Source organism: Schistocerca piceifrons, chromosome 2 (genome assembly GCF_021461385.2).
Source record: "Schistocerca piceifrons isolate TAMUIC-IGC-003096 chromosome 2, iqSchPice1.1, whole genome shotgun sequence".
NCBI classification, from domain to species: domain Eukaryota; kingdom Metazoa; phylum Arthropoda; class Insecta; order Orthoptera; family Acrididae; genus Schistocerca; species Schistocerca piceifrons.
The window spans coordinates 797,312,771-797,329,192 of record NC_060139.1 but is presented as its reverse complement, the minus strand read 5'-3'; the positions used below and the strand labels follow the sequence as shown (position 1 = coordinate 797,329,192).

Sequence of the window (16,422 nt, the reverse complement as noted above, 5' to 3'; positions counted from 1 at the left end):
AAAGGACTGCTTCCATCCTTTTTTTTACATGACTGTCCACAGCTTGGTGAGTCTTCAATTTTGTTAGGAGTATTCTACCCCTATGTTTGTACATGTTTGGCTGCACATGTTTGTTTACACAGCAAACTATAGTGCAGCAGCCAGTAACAGAATTGTGTTGCAGTCAATCTTTGGATTAGTTAACTGTTTTGCTTACTTATGTATATTAACTATATGTACATCCAAAACAGAAGGAAAGGCAGCATTGGAAGTAAATTTTTAATCTTCTTTGTTGCAGATCAATTTCACCTATTGTGTAGCTGTCTTCAGTGCATTATATCTAAGTCATGATGACTCATCATAAATGTAACAACACTTGGTACCACTTCATATGACAGATTACAGCTAGCTAAAACTGATCTGCAATAAACATATTAAAAATATGACTGATGCTGCCATTCCTACTATCTTGGATCTCATTAACATGGTCATGGAGCACGCTGTTTCTGATGAAAACATACCTGATTTGCATATAGTGTTGGCTTAAGCTGCCAAGTCAGCAAAAGTAGCCACAACACAGTTTAATTGTACCAAAAGGAAAATTCACAAGAGAAAAGTAAAATATCACAAAGAGGCAGAATGACTAGCCAGTACTTACCTTTAGTGGGGGAAATTCGTGTACTGCCAATAAACACTTTAAAGTGGAAAGAAACTATTCCTAAATTTCTCAGTGAGGAAAGAGGGATACACGGGAAGAAGAGCAAGTCATACCGACCCCAGTGTGAGAGAGACTTACCTACTGTGAAGGTGACGGGAAACAAGGATGGAAATTGGGAGCAGGGGGTGAGGGTGTTATCAGAATAGTTTTTTCACTGTGAAATGTCTGTATCAGCATTATTTGAATTTTGTCTCCTGGCAGTAAATATTGATCTGCCATTCTGTCTCTCTCTAATTTTATATTAAGGAACACACATTTTCATTAACTTGCCATCAGCCGTAAAAAAATTAACTATTGGTAACGTTCAATTTAAGAGGAGCCTGAACGACTAATTGGTGGCCAACTCCCACTCCATTGACAAATTTCTTAATAAAACCACATGCTGTGCATATATTATTAATAATGTCAAATAATGTGAGTATTATGAAAAATCAGATTTCAGTTACATAAGCACATCAGTGTATTGTACAACATTTACACGTTTTGTAACAAGTTTGTTATTACCTTCTAAACTGAAGATTTCTTTGACTTATTCCACATCTACTAGGCTCATTTCACTTGGGATCTGTGGAAGGTACATTAGCATATATTTTTTTCTTTGTGAATGCAAATTGTGTATCCTTGTTTCCAGACATATTCTACATCCTTGAGGATCTCCTCATTATGGATACAAGAATGAAAAGTACATCTAATCTAATCTAATCTAATAGAAATATTAGAATTATATAAACATAGCCTTTGTCTGTTTACCTTTTACATCAGATTCAGTCACTGCAAGCATATGGAAAACATTATACCTCTGTGTTAAATTTGCTACAACTGAATGCACTGCCTCTGATTCCTCAAAGGATTGGATGTTCCAATTCCTACCCCCTTTTCTTATTTTCATCTTTTCCACTGCACTAAAATATTATGTTTTGAAATTGCACACTAGTGCACTGCATTACAGGACGAATCAGAAAACCGTGGACACACTGTGTTAAACTACTTTTTATGTCCCTACTTCCACTCAATTAATAATAAATTACAGAATTTAAGTAGCATCAAAGACTCGAACAAAGTAAAGTTCTCCAATTAATGCAACACATCATAATATATAATGAATGTGGCAGGGCTTATATTAAAAATTATATAAATACAGTTAGAATAATGTGCTCTGCAGGAAAGGAATCTCCATGAAGAGTATTCATTTCACACAAATAAGTGAACAATTGAAATTTTCATGAGAAAGAATACACTGCCCAGTAGAACCAAGAGGCCCTGTTAACCATCTAAAAATATTACGAATTTCACAATATCATGTACTGTATAGAAGCAGAAGTAAGAAAACAGGCAATCTACAACCAAAGCAAAAAGCTGGCTGGTAAATAAACTGCCATCCTATGGCCACATTTTACCTTTCAGCTACAATAGAATCACTTTAGCTTCATGGTGATGGTGAAGGTAGTAGTGATTACTGGTTTGCGACAACAGAATGGATATTCGTGCACATTTTCTATTCTATTTGTGGAAGAAATAACACAGTTACACAGTCTCATCCTTCATGTCAGTAAATATCACTAATAGAAATTCCTGGATGGAAACAACAAACAAAAATGAGATGCAATTTGTAGTGAAGACAAGGAATCATTGTAAAATAAATGAGTGCGAGTCGACTGCTATATGGTTTAAAGGAGGTGGAGTCTGCAGCAAAATTAAAGTCTTTTTATTATAGAAGCTGAAATATAGTACCTCTCCTTTCTTTATATCCTATCAGATTTTTTTCAAAATGAGAAAATTAAAAAAATCTTATCAGTCTTCACATTGGTACCCTGGGATGCTCTCTGTGTGTGGAACTTCTGGACATCTCTGTGAGCGGCAGTGCAGTACTGGGCCACGTGGTCTCTAGCACAGATGACTTAGTTTTAGTAAAAGATATCCATGATAGTTCCAACTTAAGGAAAGAGAAAAGTGAGTTCTTTCCATGGTATTGTGGACCTTTTAAATTGGTAGGAATACCACATCCTAAAGCACTGCTCTGGTTGATACAGCTAAAGGCCACGAAAAGGGACTATACAACGTTGATAAGGTTAAGAAATTTACATCCCCAGGAGATTGCACACTTTCCCACCGGAAGTCTGAGTTAATGGCTTCGGTATTTCTTCTTTCGTTTTCTCCGAAGCCATTCCTTGCCCTTAAGCTATTCTGTATTCTGTACCTCTTACTACTCTATCTTTTTTAATAACTACACTGTAAAAGCAAAAATATAACTGGAATTATTTTTTTAGGTATTAATAGTACATAGTTTGTTTCTTACAGAAAAACATACATGCATATTATATTGTTCTGTATAATTATATGTAAAAAAACAAAGATGCTGTAACTTACCAAACGAGAAAGTGTTGGTATGTAGATAGACACAATAAAAAACACAAAAACACACACACACACACACACACACACACAAATATTCAAGCTTTTGCAACCAAAGATTGCTTCATCAGGAAAGAGGGAAGGAGAGGGAAAGACGAAAGGATATGGGTTTACAAGGGGAGGGTAAGGAGTCATTCCAATCCCGGGAGCAGAAAGACTTACCTTGGGGGGAAAAAAGACAGGTATACACTCGCGCACACACACCCAGATCCAACCGCACATACACAGACACAAGCAGACATTTGTAAAGGCAAAGAGTTTGGGCAGAGATGTCAGTCGACGCGGAAGTACAGAGGCAAAGATGTTGAAAGACAGGTGAGGTATGAGCGGCGGCAAATTGAAATTAGCGGAGATTGAGGCCTGGCGGATAACGAGAAGAGAGGATATATTGAAGGGCAAGTTCCAATCTCTGGAGTTCTGATAGGTTGGTGTCAGTGGGAAGTATCCAGATAACCCCGATGGTGTAACACTGTGCCAAGATGTGCTGGCCGTGTACCAAGGCATGTTTAGCCACAAGGTGATCCTCATTATCAACAAACACCGTCTGCCTGTGTCCTTTCATGTGAATGGACAGTTTGTTGCTGGTCATTCCCACATAGAAGGCTTCACAGTGTAGGCATGTCAGTTGGTAAATCACGTGGGTGCTTTCACACTTAGATCTGCCTTTGATCGTGTGCACCTTCCGGGTCATAGGCAGGTCAGTTGGTAAATCATGTGGGTGCTTTCACACGTGGCTCTGCCTTTGATCGTGTACACCTTCCGGGTTACAGGACTGGAGTAGGTGGTGGTGGTGGGAGGGTGCATGGGACAGGTTTTACACCGGGGGCAGTTACAGGGGTAGGAGCCAGAGGGTAGGGAAGGTGGTCTGGGGATTTCATAGGGATGAATCAACAGGTTACGAAGGTTAGGTGGATGGCGGAAAGACACTCTTGGTGGAGTGGGGACGATTTCATGAAGGATGAATCTCATTTCAGGGCAGGATTTGAGGAAGTCGTATCCCTGCTGGAGAGTGCCACATTCAGAGTGTGATCCAGTCCCGGAAAGTATCCTGTCACAAGTGGGCACTTTTGGGGTACTTCTGTGGGAGGCTCTGGGTTTGAGGGGATGAGGAAGTGGCTCTAGCTATTTGCTTCTGTACCAGATCGGGAGGGTAGCTGCGGGATGCGAAAGCTGTTTTCAGGTTATTGGTGTAATGGTTCAGGGATTCAGGAGTGGAGCAGATTCGTTTGCCACGAAGACCTAAGCTGTAGGGAAGGGACCATTTGATATGGAATGGGTGGCAGCTGTCATAATGGAGGTACTGTTGCTTGTTAGTGGGTTTGATGTGGACAGATGTGTGAAGCTGTCCATTGGACATATGGAGGTCAACGTCGAGGAAAGTGGCGTGGGATTTGGAGTAGGACCAGGTGAATCTGATGGAACCAAAGGAGTTGAGGTTGGAGAGGAAATTCTGGAGTAGTTCTTCACTGTCAGTCCAGATCATGATGTCATCAATAAATCTGTACCAAACTATGGGTTGGCACGCTTCGGTGACCAAGAAGGCTTCCTCTAAGCGACCCATAAATAGGTTGGCGTACGAGGGGGCCATCCTGGTACACATGGCTGTTCCCTTTAATTGTTGGTATGTCTGGCCTTCAAAAGTGAAGAAGTAGTGGGTTAGGTTGAAGCTGGCTAAGGTAATGAGGAAAGAGGTTTTAGGTAGGGTAGCAGGTGATAGGCGTGAAAGGAAGTGCTCCATCGCAGCGAGGACCTGGATGTGCGGGATATTTGTGTATAAGGAAATAGCATCAATGGTTACAAGGATGGTTTCCAGGGGTAACAGATTGGGTAAGGATTCCAGGTGTTCAAGAAAGTGGTTGGTGTCTTTGATGAAGGATGGGAGACTGCATGTAATGGGTTGAAGGTGTTGATCTACGTAGGCAAAGATACGTTCTGTGGGGGCTTGGTAACCAGCTACAATGGGGCAGCCGGGATGTTTGGGTTTGTGAATTTTAGGAAATAGATAGAAGGTAGGGGTGCGGGGTGTCGGTGGGGTCAGGAGGTTGATGGAGTCAGGTGAAAGGTTTTGTAGGGAGCCTAAGGTTCTGAGGATTCCTTGAAGCTCCGCCTGGAAATCAGGAATGGGATTACTTTGGCAAACTTTGTATGTGGTGTTGTCTGAAAGCTGACACTGTCCCTCGGCCACATACTCCCGGCAATCAAGTACCATGGTCGTGGAACTCTTGTCAGCTGGAAGAATGACGATGGATCGGTCAGCCTTCAGATCACGGATAGCCTGGGCTTCAGCAGTGGTGATGTTGGGAGTAGGATTAAGGTTTTTTAAGAAGGATTGAGAAACAAGGCTGGAAGTCAGAAATTCCTGGAAGGTTTGGAGAGGGTGATTTTGAGGAAGAGGAGGTGGGTCCCGCTGTGACGGAGGACGGAACTGTTCCAGGCAGGGTTCAATTTGGATAGTGTATTGGGGAGTTGGATCATTAGGAGTAGGATTAGGATTATTTTTCTTCGTGGCAAAGTGATATTTCCAGCAGAGACTACAAGTGTAGGACAGTAAATCTTTGACGAGGGCTGTTTGGTTGAATCTGGGAGTAGGGCTGAAGGTGAGGCCTTTGGATAGGATAGAGGTTTCAGATTGGGAGAGAGGTTTGGAGGAAAAGTTAACTACTGAATTGGGGTGTTGTGGTTCCAGATTGTTGTGTTGATTAGAATTTTGAGGTTTCGGGGGGAGTGGAGCTTGAAGTGGGAGATTGAGTAGATGGGAAAGACTGGGTCTGTGTGCAATGAGAGGAGGTTGAGGTTTGTTGGAAAGGTTGTGGAGGGTGAGTGAGTTGCCTTTCCGGAGGTGGGAAACCAGAAGATTAGATGGTTTTTTGAGGTGAAGTGTGGCATGCGGTTCTAATTTGCGGTTGGCCTGTAAGAGGATGCTCTGAACAGCTGGTGTGGATGTGGAAGAGGAAAGATTAGGGATAGGAGTTGACAGGTGGGTTCACTGGCTGAGTTGATGTGTAGGTGAAGGATTAGGCGGGTGAGGGCTATGGATTGCTCAGTTTGGAACTGGTATAGGGACTGGTGGAAAGAAGGGTTACAGCCAGAGATGGGAACTTTAAGTGTGAGGCCTTTGGGGCTAATGCCAAATGTCAGACAAGCCTGAGTAAATAAAATATGGGAGCGTAATCTGGCTAGGGCGAAGGCATGTTTGGGGAGGGAATGTAAATAAAACTTAATGGGGTTTTGTGGGGACGTTGTGAGGGTGACATGGTATTTAGAAGGTGGAAAGTGTAACACGAAGCTAAAATGAAAATGAAAATAAAAATAAAAGTATATGGGGAGAGATGGGGTGAACTAGAAAGCAACTGGAGTTCTGGTGTGAAATAAGTCGAAAAAGTGTTGGTTAAAGCTGAGCTACATTGATCCTGTGGTGAACATAGGTTGGTAAACAATGATGTGCAGAAAGGTTAGGGAGTTGTATTGCCTCCGAAACACGTTAAAGGGTGGAGAAATTAGGGAAAATTTCGAAAAAACTGCGTGTAAATGTATTAAAAGGACTGTTTATGTGGTGGCAGATTATGAAAATGAGGCTAACAATTGTCTGACAAAGAAATAATAACGTTAAAACCTGTGGGAAGCTGCTAAAAAATTATCGGTGATGTGGGAAAAACAGGAATGGAAATAAAGCGAAAGTTGTTAGAACTAGCCGAAATGGTTGTTTAATAGGTGAAAGGAACTGAAGCTGTGAAACAGTATTCACGAGGTTACACAAGAATTGTTTCTATGCTGGGAATGGTGGATTTTACAACAGGGGTAGTGTTGAAAGTGGTAAAAAATTATTTTTTTTTTGTTATGGTATGGAAGTAAGTTACGTATTACTGAGTGTAATAGGCAGGATAAAATTGTATGGTAGATTACGGTAAAAAAGGAAGGTAAATACAAAGTGAAACTACTTGCTCAAACAAAAAGAGAAAGTAAGATGACAGAAAAGATTTCGAATTGCAACAGTGACAATAACAAACGTAATTGTTGGGTTCAAATTAATGATATGAATATAATAGAGGGAAACATTCCACGTGGGAAAAATATATATAAAAAAACAAAAATGCTGTACCTTACCAAACAAGAAAGCGCTGGTATGTTGATAGACACAATAAAAAACACACACAAATATTCAAGCTTTCGCAACCCAAGGTTGCTTCATCAGGAAAGAGGGAAGGAGAGGGAAAGACAAAAGGATGTGGGTTTTAAGGGAAAGGGTAAGGAGTCATTCAAATCCCGGGAGCGGAAAGACTTCTGTACAATTACAATTTTATATTTTTTTAAGAGGAACAATATAAAATGATATGGTTTCTACTGGTTTCATACGGGAGATTCTTTACAGGTAGATGGTGGAGATCACAACAGAAAGACCGACTTTTGATGGTGGCAACTGATGATTAATTAAGTTCCCCGTACCCCCCTTCTTCCCATGTTGTTGTTCTTTCTCTCCACACTTGCAATAGAGATTTGCTAAGGTCAGTTTCGAGGGTCTGTGACAGTAAAGTTGTGACAAGTCCATTCTGCATGAAATGCTGAACAACTTCTCCCTCCCGCTTCACAACGAATGACTTTAGCATAAGCAGGAATTTCTTAGGGTAGGTGGTGGTAAGAGATTCTGTCTTTCACGGCTACCTTCTTTCCTTCTTCGAACTTAATATATCTGTTCATTACTTCCCTTTCTTCCTTCTCTGCCAGGTGTACCAGTTCTGTTTCCCTCTATACATATTCATATGTTTGTATCAGTGAAACCCTTCTCTTTTCCACATATTTCTATCACAACCTGTTGTCACAGGATGGCTGAGCGGAGCAATGCATGTGTGACAATATGACATGGAGAAGTGGACGCAATTATCACGCCATACATACACTGTGTATGACATCAGTACACTGCATGTTAGGCATGTCACACATTGTGGGGGACGGTAAAGGGGGAAAGCCCTTGCATGCAGCACAACAGTATGAAATATGACGTGCAAATGTGAGTGTAATGAGAAGACGATAACAATGTCATCTAGTGAGAAATCAATTAATGGTTAACACAGTTGTGTGATAAGTAAAATAAGATCATTTTAGCAGCAGATATGAAAATTAGGCTACATTTAAGTAACGTAACATTCGAACAGTGTCAGAAGATAGACAATATTTAATCACACAGATATATATTATAATGTAAATGTTTTACAAAATAAGCAACAACAGAGAAAAGAAAATATAATTATCTCTACTACCCTAGCAGGTTTTGTCATCAAATATACAATCCGGATGAAAATGTCAATTTCAGTCCTTACTTAGGATGCCTTGTGGAATTTTTAATAATGAAGTGAGCTATATGTGTTGGCTTGGAATAATTTTAAGTACAAACATAACAGTAGATCTAAATGATCCTAAGAAAAAAGAAATGAACTTGGAAATATCTTTACCTAAAGCTGTACACTAATGCAGATGTGTTTTCGTTTAGTGCAAATATGTGGGTAAAAGCAATTTTGTATAGGAAGTATGGTGCGGTATGCTTTAAAACTGAGATAAAGGCAAGCCAGAAGTGAAGGACCCCCTTTCTGTCAGGATGTGAGAAATGAAACTAAGGTATTGAGCAGACAGATTTTATATATGAAGTATATCCAGCATTAGGTAAACTGAGGAAGCTGAAATGGGTAGGCACCTATAGAGAAGCTATCCAACACCTAAGGTCAGGTACATTCAAGAAGGAATGGCCTGCACCGTATTTTCTGCAGAGGAGTCTGGGGATGGGTATACCAAAAAGAGGTGCCTAGTCCTTTGGTTAGATGAATCCACAGGGGGATAACCTGAACCATTTTTCGTAGGAAATGAATAGGGGACACTTTTCATCTGAAAGGAAGAATGGGTGTACAGTACTTGCTCAAAGAAAAGGTTGAATTCAATTATTAAAGTTGGGATGACATGTTAAGTGACAACTGGTCACTTTGTCGAAGAGGGTATCCAAACTAGTTAGTGGCAAACAAATTTACTCAGGAACCAATGTGTGGTAATATTCATTCCATGTATGTTGACATTTTCAAATCTGAGATTTGGATGGTTAAGGATGAAGCTAAGTATATCATATCACTAATGTTAAACCACTGCTGTAGCCTAACAATTTATTTCAGTTTAAATGAAGAAAACACATCACACGCTCTTATAACCTAAAAGCACAATTATTGTTTCAGAGTGTGTAACAAACAAGCCTGAACACAATGGTGTGGTCCACTACTGGAGAAATAATTCATGCTAACTCTTCGAGACCAAATAAATAATCACGCAAGAACATTTAAAGAAAACATTCACTATATTTATCAAGGAAAACTGAAATGGATTACAAATTGTAATTAATCAAATATGTGACACTTAATTGTAAAGAGTGTGTTAAAGGAGTTTTACATGACATCTTTCTCTCAGTACGGGAATCTGTAATGTAACACGAGTTATTCATGAGAATGATACATGTTCCACAGAGAACCCTCATACTGAGGGAAGGTGGTTGTGTCTTTCATAAATGTTTTATGTAGCATGTAAAATATACTGTGTGTGCCCTGATCTGTGATCTGTGCAGATGGTGCAACTGCAGTGACGTGACAAGAGGGATAAGGTGCAGCATGGTGAGTGTAGTAACGCTTGCTGAACATGCATTTATTCTTTGACAATTTCCCTTGAAGATGTCATGAACATCTCAGAGAAAATGGCCATATTACAATGTAAAAACTCAAGCCACATGAAGACTGTAAATCTTAGATCTGAAGTTGAGTTTGGTGTGGTCAGATGTACTGAATAATGTATCTGAAGTTATGAGTCATTGATAATTAGATCTTTCTTCACAATTAATGTACACAGCTGAAACAATACAGGTGATTACACAGGCCAACGAAAAAAATTTACTTTGATAGCTGATATTGATAGACTTTTATGAGCTGAATCCAAATCTAGCCTTATGTGTGTTTTTTGTATAACCCATTGTTTTCAAGCAATATGCTTTTTATTATATAGTATAAAAATCCTATGCTATACGGTAAATGGGGAAATTAATGAAACGCTTTGTTACAACATAAGCATGATTTGTATTTACAGTAAGCTACTTAAAACAATGATGTGTGTTAATAAAGGTTTCACTTGTCAGCTGGAATTGATTTGTATTTTCTTTCTTTTTAAAAAAAGCTTCTTGTGTAGCTTTTTCTATGATGAGTTGCTTGCTGAACTTCTCGGTGAAGTGACCAACAGTAGTCCCCCATCATGTTGGTGTTCCAGTAGTTCATCTAAATCAGATTGTACATCATCAGAAAATACTTCTGTTGGAATAGAATTTAAATCATCTCGTGGTTCAGGAACCGGCAAATCTACAACATGCCCTACTGGTTGGATGGCGGAGGGAAGGTTAGGGTAGCTTATTATCTTCTTGTTTTTCGAATTATGACCAGTAATATCAACACTGCAAAAGTAGCAATCATCAGAATGATTTCTTGGCTCCCTCCATATCATAGGAACAGCAAATCTAAAGGCTTTATTTCTTCTTTTTGGACCCTTTTCTCAGATCTTCAACACACACATAACATACCTTATGCGGCACCCTAGATTTATATTGATCACCAAGTTTAGATCCAAAGTATGACAAATACACCTTTTTCACAAAGTCTGTAATGTTTCTTTGGTGTTTTTTAATAACCATGATTAGACACTGTACTGAGCACATGTACAGGGAACGGGAAAGTGAGTTTAGGTTAACAGTAAACAAAACACCATCTGCTAACACAAAAATAGAAGCGACCTTTTTTGCCAGCAAATGCACGGTTGTAGTACAGGCTAACAAGACCACGAGAACAAAACAAAAAGTTGACAGTGTTTGAAAAAGGACAGTTAAAGGCAACTTAGGTAACATCAAACTGACAGATCTGTCATGCAGTGTTCCCTGCTCGTGGTGTAACAGTCAGGTCACCATACACAAACTTAGAGGGAAAACACCGCAAGTTATTTTGCTACTTAGGTAGCAGAATTCCTCAACTTCATCTACTTCTTGATCCCCCATTCTGATTTTAAGTTTCTCCCTGTTCTCTTATCTGCTACTTCTCATTATTTTTTTCTTTCTTCTGTTTACTCTCATTTCACAGCCTATACTCACTAGACTGCTCATTCCACTCAATAGATCCTGTAATTCTTCTTCACTTTCACTGATGATAGCAATGTCAGTACTTTGTACACATTCAATTTTTTCTAACTTGCTATGACAATTTGTGCAAAAAACTAGCAACACCAAAACAACAGTTTCAAACACCAAAAAAAGTTCATATTTCTTAAGTATGTTCTAGGGACGAAATTTTTACCAAGCTGTTGACATGTAAAACTGACAGTGGCAACATGACTTTTTTATGGGAAGCAATCTAAAACCAAAGGTTATATTTTTTACTAACACTTGTTTTGAACAGCAGTGCTGCTGACAAGATGACTATTGTGTTTACTATGATTTATATATGTTTGACAATGCCACTATGGCTCCAGTATATTTGGACATGTTTTTATAAAAAAAGATATGAGTCATCATATTTACAACGCACAAATTCACAAGTACGTCAGTAATACTTTTCATTACGGTCTATTTTCTTGTTTTAAGATGTATCTGCTAGTTGTATGTGTATATTTTACTGCAGATCTGAAGCTGGTCATTATAGACAGAAACCAGTAGACTGAGGACGATAGATGTGAAGTGAAGGAAACTTGTTTCACTAGTTTACATGAGTTATTAGTTCACACCTTCCCTACTATCCCCTTCAATATTGTACTTCTAAATAATATGCACACTGTGTTACACTTTTATTTGCCAATAACTGAAAGCATAAAATTTGCCAATAGTTGAAATCATCAAGTTGTTGTTGTTGTGGTCTTCAGTCCTGAGACTGGTTTGATGCAGCTCTCCATGCTACTCTTTCTTGTGCAAGCTTCATCATCTCCCAGTACCTACTGAAGCCTACATCCTCCTAAATCTGCTTAGTGTATTCATCTCTTGGTCTCCCTTTACGATTTTTACCCTCCACGCTGCCCTCCAATACTAAATTGGTGATCCCTCGATGTCTCAGAACATGTCCTACAAACCAATCCCTTCTTCTAGTCAAGTTCTACCACAAGCTCCTCTTCTCCCCAATTCTACTCAATACCTCCTGATTAGTTATGTGATCTACCTATCTAATCTTCAGCATTCTTCAGCATCATCAGAAGGGTATGTATAAAGAAACAGACATGTTTTTAGAAAGAGGGCAATGCTGGGTTAGGGGCAGAAGTTATAGAGTCTGTATTTAATGAAGGCTATGTGCCCATTCTTTTGCGACCACTGTATATCTCATGTAGAGATCAAAGGAGGAGGAGGAGGAGGAGGAGGAGAGAGGCATACAGATAGTCATTTTTCCCTTGTTCAGTACACAAAATGGAACAGAAGAGAAAGATGCTAACATTAGTATGCATTACCTTTGTCAGTGCTCTGTACAATGGCTTGCCTTAATGTAGATGTAGGTATAGATAGATGTAGATGTATTGATGCAGATGTAGATGTTAATCACAGGTAAACCTGAGTTGCAGGAAATATAACACAAACACAAAAAAGGAGTAGATACAATTTTGTTCTATGGTACCTTACTCACCTCCTTTCTCTAGTCATTCATTCATCAACAAATGAAGCCTTTGATTTAACAGTCCAGCTATTGAATATTAGATCTAGTTGACACTTCATTTTTATTTCTAAACAAACAGTATCAACAACTTAAGTTTCATCTACGGATAATCATATCAAAGAACCAAATTTCTTTATAGCGTAAAATAAAAGTACTTCCCAATTTATTACTCTCAAACAGCAATTAATGGGAATTTTTATAAGGAATACAGACTGTCAAAATACCTTTCTAGTTCTTATTTTCAGTGCAAGTGTGGATGCAGGCTCTAAAAGCAACAGGTTGTTAATGGGAGGAACTACTTCACCTTTCCCATGATAAACCAACTGTAAAAATCCTGATACAATTAATTCCAACAACCTAAACACCAGGCGAATAGCTGCTCTTTGTAATCTTCTTGCGACTTCAGACATCTGAAACATATAAAAAAAAAAACAACTTTCCACTTACTAATCAATAAAAAGTTAAGTACATACTGCCCCATCTTGCCCTGCTGCACCCCACTTCACGAAAAGTTAACACACACACACACACACACACACACACACACACACACACACACACACACACACACACATTTTCAATAGATCACACATGGTATGAAATACTGCGGGGTATGAAATGAATTGGATACAAAAAATGTAGTAACACATCTTGTCCAACAATGGCAAGTGGCAAGAATTAGTAGATTCAAACATAATGCTGGTGCTCTCTCTTAGGTTTTCTCGGAGTGACTGATTGATAGTGAACTTCCAAGTGTTCAGCTGAGTTGTGCCATTTCCTGCACAATATTCGGATGACCAACCCAGTCATCTTCTTCAGGTGCTGAGAGCTTTGCTGCTATGTGTACTCGCTGCCTGGCTCGAGTCAAGGCAGTGAGTAAACATAATAGCAAAAAAAACACCTAAAGAAGATGGCTGGTTCAGTTGTCAAAATATTGAGCAGAAAATGGAAAAACTCAGCTGAACACCTGGAAGCTCACTATTAACGAAGTTGGTGCCTTCAGAATAGGTGACATGATTATAATTTAGCTGTTCTTGTATAATTTTCTTTACAGGTATGAGGATGAATAGCAGCTTTTATGTGCTGTGTTACACTTCCCACAAATGTCAAAAATGTTACTTTCAGAAAAACTTTTATGTCAAGTTGCCCAGAATTCTTTAATATAGTAAGTCCTTCTCATGTATTTACCAACTTAAGTTGTGACTATCTGTATGAGTGTTCCTGTAGGTATTGCATAATATTCTGTATAAAATAGCCTGGCCTAAATGACAACAGTAAACAAGAAACTTACACAATGCTTTTATGGTCTGGACTCTATCTTCCTTAAATGTATCATACTGCACTTATAATATCTGATCAGGACTGGAAAAAACATCATTCATGTACAAGCAAAATGGATAAGAAGGTGCACACAAGCTGATCTGTGTATAAACATTACAAAACTATTACTCAGAGCTACTTTAGAACACTGTAAACAAACAGCAGTGAATGTCAAAACACTTATGTTATTTGCAGCAATGAACACACAATGCATTGTAGGCCTACTAAAAAATATTTCCGTTAACACAGATTTTTGACACACAAGTCTTACATTTGTTATTACCTTACTTTCTGTAAATGTTTTTTGCTCACACAAGAATATTCCCTTTAATAATTATGTACCTCCTCAACATATGTGAGTTTCATTGATGAAACTGTACTTCAGTTTAAATCGCATCACAAAAACAACAAACCCCACAGGTGTAACAACTTTCATGAATGTGTATTCCGGTTTCCTTTTTAATGGTACAGGATATTACACGCACAGATTCCACTGATCAGAGTCCATTCATTAGATAACAGATAGAATAAGTTGAAACTGGGTGTAATCTGAAGCAAAGGTTACAGAAGCTAATCTTAAAGGGCTCATATAAGAATGACAGCTGATTGTATTTGACCTTGAGTAGTATCAGTAGCAGGTGATATGACAGTGATTCATTGCAAAAGAAGCATTCCTATTTTACCTTTAAATTATGTACAGGAGTTGGATGGCAGCATTCTAGTGTCTATCATTACACATGAAAACTGACTCCTACCCAAATTTCACAACACGTGGGTATAAACTGTAGCAGATCAAATAATTATCCATAAATATCATAATCTACATCACTTATTTTCACTGGCACACCACAGAACTGAAATTATACAAATTTATGTTGCTACTTTTGATCTTTCTAGATCCCTAAAAAATGTCAATACTTCAAAACACACACACAGCTGGAGGGACACAAAAACAAAAAGGTTGAGGCTATGGGGGGGAGGGCAGGGTGGGCAAGGGGGTGGGAGAGTCGGAAATGAATGTGCAAATTCCTTCCCATTTTCTACAGCTGCCACATCTACCATTAAATTCAAGAGATAACAGGCAAATGGTCCGAGGTAGGAGCATCCAGTTTGTTAGTGGGCAGGCTGTTTGACACTATGGCAGAAATGTGGCTGCTTGTTTTGTTATATACACTGTATTGTCAATCATGTCTATGCATCAGAGTGTATTCCCTCTGTGTGAAATCATGCTAATCAACACTGGATAATAAGTGCAGGCACTACACTTCACTGTGATAAATGAGCGTTCCGTCAGATGAGTCAAGGAGATAACTAGGAGTTCAAATGAAACAATTTTAGGGGGTCCATAAATTCACACATTCTATTAGAGAAATTTCAGAACAGTTACACATGCCTAAGCCAATGTTAACAATGTCCCTGTGAATGGTACATGTCAGGAAAGCATTACACTTAATTGTTGTTGTTGTTGTTGTTGTTGTTGTTGTCGTCTTCAGTCCTGAGACTGGTTTGATGAAGCTCTCCATGCTACTCTATCCTGTGGAAGTTTCTTCATCTCCCAGTACCTGCTGCAGCCTACATCCTTCTGAATCTGCTTAGTGTATTCATCTCTTGGTCTCCCTCTACGATTTTTACCCTCCACGCTGCCCTCTAATACTAAATTGGTGATCCCTTGATGCCTCAGAATATGTCCTACCAACCGATCCCTTCTTCCAGTCAAGTTGTGCCACAAACTTCTCTTCTCCCCAATCCTATTCAATACCTCCTCATTAGTTATGTGATCTACCCATCTAATCTTCAGCATTCTTCTGTAGCACCACATTTCGAAAGCTTCTATTCTCTTATTGTACAAACTATTTTTCGTCCATGTTTCACTACCATACATGGCTACACTCCATACAAATACTTTCATAAACTACTTCCTGACACTCAAATCCATACAAGATGTTAACAAATTTCTCTTCTTCAGAAACGCTTTCCTTGCCATTGACAGTCTGCATTTTATATCCTCTCTACTTCAACCATCATCAATTATTTTGCTCCCCAAATAGCAAAACTCCTTTACTACTTTAAGTGTCTCATTTCCTAATCTAATTCCCTCAGCATCACCCGACTTAATTCAACTACATTCCATTATCCTTGTTTTGCTTTTGTTGATGTTCATCTTATACCCTCCTTTCAAGACACTGTCCATTCCGTTCAACTGCACTTCCAAGTCCTTTGCTGTCTCTGCCAAAATTACAATGTCATTGGCGAACCTCAAAGTTTTTATTTCTTCTCCATGGATCTTTATACCTACTCCGA

The 16,422-nt window shown here is 38.9% G+C and overlaps 1 protein-coding gene across 2 annotated transcripts in view; it reads right to left on the bottom strand.

The window, feature by feature from the left end:
* Positions 1 to 16,422, bottom strand: part of LOC124775044 (fatty-acid amide hydrolase 2-A) — a 181,228-nt gene that overhangs the window by 143,169 nt on the left and 21,637 nt on the right. For both annotated transcript variants that reach the window (XR_007015588.1, XM_047249825.1), the window contains exon 2: positions 13,026 to 13,211. Coding sequence is in view for 1 of the 2 variants with exons in the window: in XM_047249825.1 (XP_047105781.1) it covers positions 13,026 to 13,211 (186 nt within the window). In the remaining variant the exon portion in view is untranslated. The remainder of the gene's footprint in view (positions 1 to 13,025; positions 13,212 to 16,422) is intronic.